Source organism: Monopterus albus, unplaced genomic scaffold (genome assembly GCF_001952655.1).
Source record: "Monopterus albus unplaced genomic scaffold, M_albus_1.0 scaffold129.1, whole genome shotgun sequence".
NCBI lineage: Eukaryota > Metazoa > Chordata > Actinopteri > Synbranchiformes > Synbranchidae > Monopterus > Monopterus albus.
Genome location: NW_018128009.1, coordinates 501,126 through 513,117, shown reverse-complemented (window position 1 = coordinate 513,117; position 11,992 = coordinate 501,126). Strand labels below are relative to the sequence as shown.

At 41.3% G+C, this 11,992-nt stretch overlaps 1 protein-coding gene across 1 annotated transcript in view; it reads left to right on the top strand.

The window, feature by feature from the left end:
• Nucleotides 1-3,104: 3,104 nt before the first annotated feature.
• Nucleotides 3,105-11,992, top strand: part of myo9b (myosin IXB) — a gene marked incomplete at its 5' end in the record, with an annotated part of 34,060 nt that continues 25,172 nt past the window's right edge. The window contains 3 exons of the mRNA XM_020612994.1: nt 3,105-3,184; nt 3,350-3,569; nt 3,950-4,459. Coding sequence (XP_020468650.1) covers nt 3,105-3,184; nt 3,350-3,569; nt 3,950-4,459 — 810 coding nt within the window. The remainder of the gene's footprint in view (nt 3,185-3,349; nt 3,570-3,949; nt 4,460-11,992) is intronic.

Here is an 11,992-nt window from a genome sequence, read left to right as displayed (position 1 = left end):
GAAGTGATGTTACTTATACTCAATTCAGCCTTGTATCTATCTAACTGATGATTGTACAGTAGAATGAATTTACCGCAGAGGCCTATTCTACTTGACTGGACAAGAGGTTCGGTGGGATGAAGTTAACAGGAATGAGTGGTACCTTCTTATAGCTTGTTAGTTGTTAATGCCTCCTGCTTACAATAAGCAACAAAAGAGCCCCTCTTTACCCTTAGCTGCAGTCCTGCACTCAGGTGTCTTCCCATCTCAAGTAAGCAGCTAACATGCCAGGCTAAGCCTATGCAGAGAAGACAACCCCGGGGATTTTCTGTGGAATGCTGCGCATCCTCACAGATGATCTCTGCAGACAGGAAGCTGTGTTATCTCAAAGCCTTCATCTCCCTTGATCGTCCCCTGGGACCTCTCTTTTTTTCTATCTCACTTTTAGATGTTTCCATCTCTCTCTCTGTCTTTGTTCATATTTTTCTCCCTTTTTTGCTGCACACCCACAAATATTAAGATGAAGCGTCTTACACACAGATACTGTAGTTATGTTTGCTCTTTGAAACTAATTGAGGGAGCAGCTCAGGAGTTAAAGGGACAGATTGAAACCAGACGAAGTCCATGATAGAGGATAATAATGATGCTGTCTTTTGTGGTCTCTGCAGTTTTGCCTGCCTTGGCATTTTACAGACTTGCATGTGTTTTGGGACTGTGGTCAGCCAGCCTGGCAAAGGCGCATGCTCATCAGTTTCATGTTGCTCTACTTTTCCTCCTAATTCTCTGCTGTGACCTGAATGATTCCAGAGTTGGCTTTTCTTTCAAATGCAGTTTTGCATTTGGTACATTTATGGTACATTTACTTGTACATCATGGTCCCTTCACCTTTTGTATGTGTTAAACAAAAAATGCCTGTAATTGCTTTTTAAAAATATTTACAAACAAACTTAAACAGATGGATAATGCTCATGCATCATAGATGCAGAATAAACATATCTGCTATAGGTTTTGACAATGCAAATGGATCTATTCAGGCAACTCCAGATATATTTGGTAAATATACACAACCAGTTATGAGCATCACCATGTGGTTTGGTCTTTTTTGGTATCTTGTTGGTTAGGTGGTGGGGTTCATTCTTTCTAAAGATAGAACAGTTGGAGGAAGTTGTGTATAATTATTTTTTAATTCACAAACATTCCCATGTTTAAACTATAGAGGAAGAGACAATGTTATCTTTTCTACCATTATGTAACTTGATATTGTTGATTGAAATTATCCTCTGAGCTAAATTGCTTATGTGTAAAATGGCTACTTAGCCTATGATAACTACACAAAATATATGAGCACAATTAATATTATCTGACATTGGAAAGGTTTAGTAAAAACAAACCTAATAATGAAGAAATGGAGAACTTGATTTCATTCATCAGACAACCATGAGCCCCTCCTATTTAAATGTTTCTGCTTAAATGATAAAGGTGGTAAACTGTAAGCTGCAGTGCCTACACTACTCAACCCTAGATCAGGTTACAGAGGCAGTGTAGTCTGCCTGCCATGCAGTGATTTGAACCAGGTTCCTGTTTCCCCAAAGGGGGGATGCAGTTTACATGGCATGCATTAGTGATGCAGAGTCACGCTACATGATCCATCATTTGACCAAACCATACCCAGCTGCTGTCTATGTGATTCAGCTATAGATCACTATTCAGTATTAAGTTTTGTTACAGACAGCAAGAATCTGGATTGTATTTCTGTGATTGTGGTCTTTTTGGATGCTGCACTGAATCGGTCCTGAAATACCTCAGCATCACTTCAAAGAGTTGACTTTAAAGTAGTCAGTAGCGCTGGCCAGGCTTGTGTTTATTGGTGATGATCTAAAGCTGTCATCATACCAGTCTGGCAAAGTAACCACTGCAACTGGCACTGTCAGTAATTTGGGTGTGGGGCGAAGTGAACTTGCAGTTGTATGAAGCAGTGTGATTGTACAATGATGTGTTAATTACAGAGCAGTGAGAGCTACATAGGTTTGTACTGACACTAACTACTGACCAGTAGATGGTGGTTTAGAAAACTGATGCTCATACAAGGCTGAACTCAAGTGAACCCAACAGAGCCATGTGTTCATGGACAAGATACAGATCAGTATGACAGATTTGCTCACTGAGGTGAAGATGTAACAGCTCCTGTAAGGAAATCGGTGATATCCATAATAAGGACTAAATTGTTCTTTGTTCTCAGTTAATGGTCTGTTCAGGACACTGTGCTGTTGTACAACCTTTTGTTGGGACTTTGCCTGGCAGAGAAAATTGAGTTAATCATGGACAGAGAGGTGAATTGCTGTGTTGAAGCAATATCCTGCCACTGAGTTTTACATCACTTATCGTCACTATAGCTGTCTTGTCTGTGAGTGTGAATAGCACGCAGTCATCATTACACCATTTGTGGTTTACCCTGTGTTATGTTTTTGTGCCTTGGTTTCTATCGTTGAGCAGATGGGTTCACTTTCTGTGCAGCATCTGCAGCTGCACCTTGTGGTAAATGTGATGTGGTGAGAATGCACTGCAATGTTTAAATTAATTAATCATCACCCCCACTGATGCATATGTCTGAGTTGTTGCTGATTTCTTTTCTGATAGCTCTGAAACATTTCATTGGTGACTGGTAATCTTGAGATATACTGGAATAGTTTGTATTTTACTTGGAGCACACAGGTCACATTGCTCAGGTCTACAAAATTTTAATATATTTTAATGATAAAACACTGATTAAAAGAGGCTTAAGCAGGTACATAATTTGATAGGAATAACCCTCACAAATGATTTTTTGCAACTGTGTCCTATGCAACTTGCCTAGACCTGTTTTCTAGTCCAAATGTTTTAACTATAAAGTGATGTGTGCATTTCTTTATGGGATTCCACTGTCAATATGCAGAGTTACGAGGCTGATAATGGTTATCAGGGTGGATTTATAAATGTGAAAATAGCTGTCATTGATCAACCAACCTGTCTTTTTCAGGTGCTGCGTGGTGAGAGGGAAGCAGTGGGTGCGGCATGCTGAGGCCACTCCCCCTGGCTCAGGATGAGTGTCAGAGATGGTGCCAACACCATAGCAACGAAGGCAGGTGGACGACAACGATGGCCGCTCATTCCGGCTCCAGATTTATCCACGACTGGCTGCCCAACCCTCCACCTGCTGCAACCTTAGGTCAGTGTGGCACAGTGTTATTGCTAGAGAACATGAAATTAGCTGTTTAATTTTAGCTATGGTGTTGCTGAAAAGGACTTGTGCATTTTAATCTATATTTTTGTATTGTGTCATAAGAAAGGAACTACTGTATGTCACTGATCAAAATCGGTAAATACTCATCAGGGTGCAGAAGGATGCCACAGCGGCCTCCGTGATCTCAGACGCTGCCTCGGAACTGGGGCTGGACCCTGGCCGCCTGTATGTGCTGGCAGAGGTGAAGGAGTGTGGAGGGGAGGAGTGGGTGCTGGAAGCCGGAGATCTGCCAGTGCAGAGGTTCCTGCTGTGGCCTCGGAAAGCCCAGGAGAAACACCATCAGAGCCTTGGCTTTTACTTCTTACTACAGGTAAACCTGGCAGCACAGTTCTCTTTGCTGTCAGACCTAGTAGATGTGGTTAGTTCTGCTGTCTGATTATTACATTCTGCTTCCTTCTTCTCTCTCCTCTGTTACTATTTACAGTGAGAAACAAAAACAAGTTGTCAAGCTAGGTAACAAGAGTACACACGAAGGCTGGGAAATATTACAAAAACATACAGAATGCTGCCTAGTTCTCTAAGCACAGTGCTTTTAACAAACACCACTATCAATGCCATTTGGGTCTGCCCTAAACAATTGTGACTGGTTTTAAGAAATTCCAAGAATATTTTAACTATTTTAGGAAGATACGCCTTATTTTCAGCATCAAATGGTTTTACAGTCTTTTTTTTTTTCTTTCTGTCTTCCAGGAGAGGAACCATGACGGCACTATCCATTATGTCCACCTCCCTCCTGTGATCAAGGAGCAGGAGTCACAGCGACTAGCTGAGAGGGGCTTCCTTCCCCGTCCACAAGATGACTTTGCAGACCTCTGTAACCTCCCTGTCCTCACTGAGGACAGCATATTAAACAACCTGCGCACACGCTTTTCCAAGAAGAAGATATACACCTATGCAGGCAGCATCCTCATTGCCATCAACCCCTTTAAGTTCCTGTCCATCTACAACCCTAAGTATGTCAAGATGTACGAGAACCACCAGCTGGGCAAACTGGAGCCTCATATTTTTGCTATCGCAGATGTGGCCTACTATGCCATGCTCAGGAAGAGGGTCAACCAGTGCATTGTCATCTCTGGTGAAAGTGGCTCAGGCAAAACCCAGAGTACCAACTTCCTGATCCACTGTCTGACCGCACTCAGCCAGAAGGGCTATGCCAGTGGGGTGGAGAGGACCATACTGGGGGCAGGACCAGTGCTGGAGGTAAGACGCTCACTTTTGTGACAGCAGGGCTGGATAATTTGGTGCTGTGTCAGTCATTTTCACAAGGTAACCAGCTCATCTGGAAGTATTTTCCTTTAAAAATGTAATTGGTGAATAACTGTGGCTCAGATTGAGGCTGTGGCCCCAAGCTTAGTGACATGATCTGGTTTGAGGAATGGGTTAATGCTGGTGAAAAGATGATGGGTAGAAAATGGATTATGTCAGTGAAAACAGGTGAGACTGATAGTTCCTCATTATCTCTCAGCTTTCCATTTGTTTGTCTCAACAGTTATATGGAAATCATCTTGTATCACAGATGAGAAGATACAACTGTTTATGCCTTCAGTCTGGTATGAAATGCATTGCTGGTTTGATTAAGTCATATAGTCACCTTTCATGTTGTTGCATTATGCAAAAACCTGCACAGGCAGAGAAGGCAAAATATATTTTGCAATTATTGTATGGGACAGTACTTATGTCTAAGTCTGTGGTTATGAACCATAAAACCGTATCAGATCCTGTACAGCACTGAGAAAATGCATTTTCAGGCTGTGACTTCATTCCACTGTATGTGGCTGGAACCACTGGGACATATGGTAGTCTCTGCACAGTGTAAAAGACTTTTAAAATATAAAATATGGTTCACCCAGAAAGAAGAAATGAAAAAGAGGATGGGAAGTTGCTCCATTAACCCGTTCATGTGAGCCCTTGCCTTTCAAAATGTTGGTGGGGATCTAGATCAGATGAACTATAGACAGACTCCTGTCACCTTTTGAGCAAACGGATATTTCTGATTATGTGTTGCAAGTGCTAATCTTGGTCTCTGCTTAACTGGTTGTGTAACTGCATTTCCTGTTGGTTTTGTTTTGTTTTTGACTACACAAGTATGAACAACTTGGAGCTGTTCTTACCCAAACTCTGGTATCTTTTGTTGTTTTGATCTTCCTGCTTGCTCTTCTCTGAGAAGTTAGATGCTTGTACCAACTTGTTCTCTGCAACCACTGACAGAACAGAATGAACCAAAACAGCCAAAGTGAAACTCGCTTTGTGTAAGTTAGTGCAGAAATGTCTATCACTGAATTCTGTAAATGTAATAATTTTTTTCCAATGATATTACCTTTTTATCACTGTAGTGCTGAATATTTGTGCAAGGCCAACAGTTTGATAATAAGGGTGCATATTTTTCTGGCCTGACTGAACAGACAGACCAACCAAGAGTCTGTTCATCTTAGTCAGATGAACTCAGCCTATCTTTTCTTACTCATGCATGAACATTGAAAATGCATGTTAAGTGTGTCAAATCAAAATTTTAGTTTTTGTGTCCTGTCAGCAATTTTGACATGAACATAAGAGGGAGTATCTATGTATGCTAAGAGGTTTTCTAGAAACAGATGCTGCAGGGAGTGAAGACCTATGTCTGTTAGGCCATGGAGGGCATCTTTATGCTGCAGGGAGTGGGATACCCAGGGTTTATTGCAAACTCCGGCTGTATGTGTTTGGTGACAAAAGAGATACATACATCTTTTAGATAGCTTAACAAAAAACTGCTGCACCATGAAAAGTTATTACACTGTGCTTTGCTTGAGTTTAAAGCCTGAGCTACGTGGCAAAGAACAGAATTGACTTAATTTTGTTTATTTTTCCATTCCTGTAATAAGAAACAGGGTCTCTTCCACTTTCACATATGGAAGAATTTACCTCTGGTAAGACAGCAGGGTTATTATTGTGAAGTCATTTTCACCATTCTCATGACTCCCTCTCCACTCTAGGCAGCAGCCCATCGCATGTGTTGTCCTACATAATACTGTGAAGTGGAGGCTTCAAACTGCTCCCTGTGAGCAGTGTAACCTGAATGCATTTTTGTGATTTGACATATATGAAAGGGTGATTAATGATGGAAAGGATCAAATGAAAGACTGCCTGAGGCGACAGAGTAAATGTCAGGCTGGTATCCCCCACCTCTGCACAGTCACCTAAATAACAAAAAGCAGAAAGCCCAATACTGGCTTTCAGTTGTATAGCCTTCTGTGGAATGGGGAACTAATTAGTCTCACTCCTAATCTGGAAGTAAATCTCCTCTACACATTTTTTAGGCTTTATTTCACAGTAATTTGGCTAAAAATAGACCTTTTCCAAGAAAAGCTGTATGTGGAATGTGGTTTATTCAAAGTACAAAACAGTGCTGAAAAGTAAAAACCACTGATCTTTCTGTGAAAGTAAGTTTTTGGAACATACAGTGCTATGGAATAGAACCAAATGAAACAGACATTTAATGGGAATTGGCCCAGAGCTTTTGGCTTGAACATGAATGGCTTGAATACTGGGTGATCAGCTACATTAACTTGCAGGCATGGTGTATTCATCTACAATCTGTCCTGTCCCGATTGTCTACATACCCTCTGTCTCAGCACTGGACTTAGCTGCTTTCAGATGGATTTGAATAAGTACAGCGTTGCTCCCTTGATGTGTGTCAGTCTGCTGGAGTCTTTGGTTCCAGACCGCTGATGGAGGAAGAAGGTGGAGACTATGGAGAGATTTTCCCCTCCATCAGCAGAGTTCTGGACCCTGTGGCAGACACACAGCAATTCTATCGTTCATTACTAGAAGGCTCTGTGTGTGCATCGGGTATTACTTACATCATGGGGACCTGAAACCTGTTTACACGCTCACATTGTGGGGACTAGGTGCTGCTCTCCTCTATGTAAATCACTGAATTTTAGGGTGATGGCGTGGTTAAAGTCAGGTAAAGATTAGGGTGAAGGTTAGCATTAGGCAAGTAGTGGTTATGGTTAATCTTAGTCTCTAGGACATAAATGTAAGTCAATATTAAGTCCCCACAAGGAATGAAAACAAATGAGTGTGTGTGTGTTATCCCAGTCCAGAGCTGTGGTTGCATGGGCAGACAGGGAGCCGGGTTCAGTCTTTAATGGCCTGTTAGTGGAGGAAGTGGAGCTAGGATTCCATCTGTGACCAGTCTGTCAGTCATCCTGGCTATTGAACAGCTGGCAGCGGTAGAGCGGGTCATCTCCCAACCGGAAGGTTAGTGGTTCGATTCTCAGCTTCTCCAGTCCACGTTTTGAAGTGTCCTTGTGCAAGACACTGAACCCCAGGTTGCTCCTGGTGATATCACCTGTGTGTGTTTGTGCTTGGGAGTGTGAATGGGCAAATAGTGTGAAAGCGCTTTGAGTGTGCTGAGTGTGCTGCAGTGCATAGAAAGGCGCTGTACAAGTATAAGTCCATTTACCATCCCTTTTAAGCATTACTACATCCAGACATGCATTTCACTTTAAAAGGCTTAAGCATTAGCAGAGGTTGTTGCTTATCTGTTTCACATTATTTTAAAAAGATGTTCCTATTAGTTTAGCCTATTTGAAAAGAAGGTGTTTTGCTAACACCCGCTACGTTTTGCAGCATGCTCCTAAGATGGGCTAGGGTGTAGAATTTGTCAAAAAAAAAAAAAAAAAAAAAAAAGATTTGGCTTATATTTTTTATCCTGGAAGCTGATCATCTTACAGTGGTGGAAAACTCAAAGTGTGTGTGTGCTATAGGGGAGGTCTCCTGGGTCACATTTTGAGGAGATGAGATCATCGTTTGTGGTGCTGGACTCTGGCTCTGGGCTATGTGCTGTTTTGCTGGCAGATTTAATGGCCCTAACCTGAAACCATATGAGACGGGCTCTGTCCTACATTAGTGCATTATACCACTTCTATATATTCTATTATATAAAATCTTTTGCTTTGTTGGCAAGGGAGAGGTTGTCTTTGATATCTCTTGCACTCTGAACAAATGGGGCCTCTACCTGCAAAACAACACCCCACCTCTAAAAGAGTATTTTACCTGAGAACTGGTCCAACTGGCTCTTTAGGTGGCTCTGTTTTCATTTACCAGGCTTTTTACTGTTGGTGCCAACAGGGCTCTCCCTTGTTGCAGGAAGATGGCTCACACATGGCAGGCAATATACTGGACTCCTCTGTCAGTAGTAGTAGTATCGCAGTATTCTGTTAGAAGACTCTTAAACTGACATTTCCTTGACATATCTGTGATGTTGATGAGCATTTTTGAAATATACTAGTTTTGATCATCCACTTTATCCATGCTAAAATTGGCAATTTGATAGCTTTGTGGTTGCTGGAAAGAACAGGATCACAAGCCTGAAAGGATTACAAAATACTGCTCTAGTCTTCATTTCATCATCAGAAAATGGCACGTGGAATAAAAGCTTGATTATAGCTATTTGGGGCAGCACTTGTTAAAGTGAATGAGAGCTGTTTTGGCTAGTTTCTTGCACATAGACATTAAAAGTTTTTTGATCTAAGGTGTGATGTTGAATCAGTTGGAGAGGAGTAAACCATTTGCAGGAATATGCACAAATACCAGCAGGACCAGCCAGTGAAAGAACATATGACTATAACTAAAACCAGTTCCCAGTATCTTGTGTGTCCAGTCTACTGTGTGCCCCTCTTTCTTACAGCTTCAGACAGGAAGCTCCTATCATCCGGAAGCGTCTTGAACAGGAAGCAGCAACAATATGGGAAGTAACGGTAGTAGTTCTCTGTGCCGTTAGCACAGTCTTGAGGGGTGTGGGCAGACCACAGTACTTTATTGTTGTTCAGGAAGTGCGGAGGAGTAGCTGACCATTCTGTCTGTTGTTCCATTGTTTATCTATCAGTTGTGGGTTGCACCTTTGTATTCCTAAGCTGTATTTGGGCAGGCTGGGTGGCACTGTGTACACGTCTGAGAAAGGCTGGTATTACAGAGTTAAGCTGCTGCGTCACTGTCACACAGAGTATATACAGAGGCCTGACTGTAATCATATCACTCAGAATCATATTGAAGAGTAGAATATGCTGATCCTGTTGGGCCAGTACAGGTTACATGTAGCAGTGTGCTGCAGGCCACTTCAGGGTCTATTCATGGTACTGTGACCACACCACAAGCTGGGGTTTGATGTGGTACCAATCTAGACATGGGTGGAGTTGCTTGAAATGGCCCCAGTCTGGTAAAACACCAGACCACAAGAGGAGCAAAACTAGTACTTAAGACTTAAGAGATGAGAGTATGGATCCTGTAAGCCTCTCTTCAAGAGTATGTACGTCATATCACCTTCTCTATGGTAAGGTGAAGTTTATCAAATGCCCAAAATGTTCATGCTGCAGAAACATTATCAATTGTTTTCTCTATTGGTGTATGCACAGTTGCATCATCTATATTGCCATTGTGAGCCGCAGGAGTGTGTTATCGGTTGCTACACCACACATAAATGTATAGTCATAATGTTGAAATGCCAGTGTAGTCTGTCATGGCCAGACTAAACGCATTTTGAAGATGGGAACTGTTGAAATTCTGGAGCTAGATTAATAAATAAGACACAAACGTCTGTGCGCTCGGCTTCCTCCTGGATTCGACGTGGATTGGGATTGGTTCTGTACAGAATGACTCCCTCATTACCCTGTTTGTTTGATCAGTTTGTGACAGCTGTCTCTGTCTGTCTCTGTCTGTCTGCTTCTGTGCATGTCTCAGCAGTATTTCTAAATGCTATTCCTAAAAATACAGACAGCTGTGCAGTTTATTTTGAAACTGAAATTAGATCACAGATGATTTATCCTGTGTGGAGTTTGTTAAATGTTGCTTTGTGTAACTGTGATGAATCTTTAGCCTGTTTTTCATGTGGTGTTTGACTTATTTTCTTAATCCCTTGTAGAACTGCTTAATAAATGTTTTACTGAGTTTATTGCTTTACCGTCATTTACAGTCTTCTATATGTAAATCTGAAAATTGTTTTAGGGGTGCAGCTAATAATAGTTTTCATTGTCAATTGATCTTCTGGTAATAAAATTGTATAAAAGAAGAAATCTGACAAATCACAATTTCTTAAAATGCAAAAATTACATCACTTTGTCAGTTTTTCCATCCAGCAGTCCAGATTCCCAAATATATTCACCTTAACATGATTTATACCAGAGAAAAGCCACACATTCTCACATTTGTGATACTAGAACGAGATAATCTTTTCCATTATTGCTTGATGTGTTGGTTATGTTCTTAAATTTAAATGATCAACATATCAACAGCCTTTTGTGAACTGCAAGTCATTTCCCTGACAGTAGAAGAGTACTGCCATGTCATTCTGTTGAAGATGAGAAATAAAAAGGTAAAGGAATATTATTTCTGACATTTGTGCAATACATTTATGAAGTGGTTCGGGATAACTGCATTCATTGGGACATTAACTGTTACTGAATCAAAGCACCAGCCGCTCTGAGCTTTGTTGATGTCGTTATTGTACCTCAGTGAATCAGTTCTTTGTAATAGTTCAGCTAAATTAAGCTTGAGGGGCTTAAGTGTAGTTGTTTAGATATAGAAGTGGGTTGAAGCAAGATCAAGCATAGAGGAGGAATTGTGTAGAGATGTGATCTCACCAAACCATTTTTCACGCTGAGGACGTCAACAGTTATTTTGTCACTAGGTACCGTTGGTGTTTTGCCTCAACGTTATATAGCTAGTGCTGATCATAAAGTTCAGTACCCTGTTGCTTGGTTCTCCAATTTAACCTGTCATTGTATAGCATATAAATTTAATTTGGACTTAAAGAACACAGTTGCTATAGCTGTGGGTGTAAAGTGTCTGCCACTGAGTGAGTGAGCATGTCCACCTAGAGGTTTTTGTGCGAACGCCTGGCCGTGCCTTCTGTGAATGTGGGAACTTTTTTTTGTGGCGGTTGAACTATTTAGAGTTCTTTGTGAGAGTATCCATGCTGCAGTGAGGTGTCTGTGTTAGGGCCTTGGCAGCGCCTGTGGAAATGTTTAACTGAAGCTCCTTTGAGCAGCTGGGATTCAAAGGATGCCTCAGTGTTACAGCAATAAGGCCCAGTAACAAGCACTAGCTTTAAGTTTTTATTGCTTACCAAAAAAAGTTTCACTCATCTTTCAGCTTTGCTGTCAGTAGGCATGTTGAAATTATGTAAAATCTGGCAAAAGCTCTAATGCGTTCACATGAATACAGAGGTAACTATAGAGAAAACTACACAAGCCTTGGAGGAAGTATGACAGCTCAGAGAGCATAGAATTTGTTAAGGAGTCACCAGTAAATTTAATTTGTTATTCTGTGAACATCCAATTTGAAAGTATTTAACATATATACAGTCATTTATGCTTTCTATAGTTATACTGTTTCAGAGAAAACACTGGTTTGCAAGGAGAAGTGTTTGTTTGTTTGAGCAGGATGAATGGGGATGTGAGACTACATTCTGGTAGGTCTGGCTCTGTGGAAGCAGAAATATACAGGGCAGTGGGTTGCTAGAGAGGACAACACAAAGGAATCAGTCAAGACAACATCATATGTCATGAGATAGTCACTGGATATGCATACCCACAATGTGCACACTGCAGATTGCTTTCTGCTTTCCATCCTTTATCTTTTCTCACTTTCCCTTCCTTCTTTTAATTCCATAAACCCCATGAGTGCCACCTGTATTTTGTAAGAATGCACTTTAGACCACATTTTTACATGGACACGGTTTGGCAAGCTTTCGCT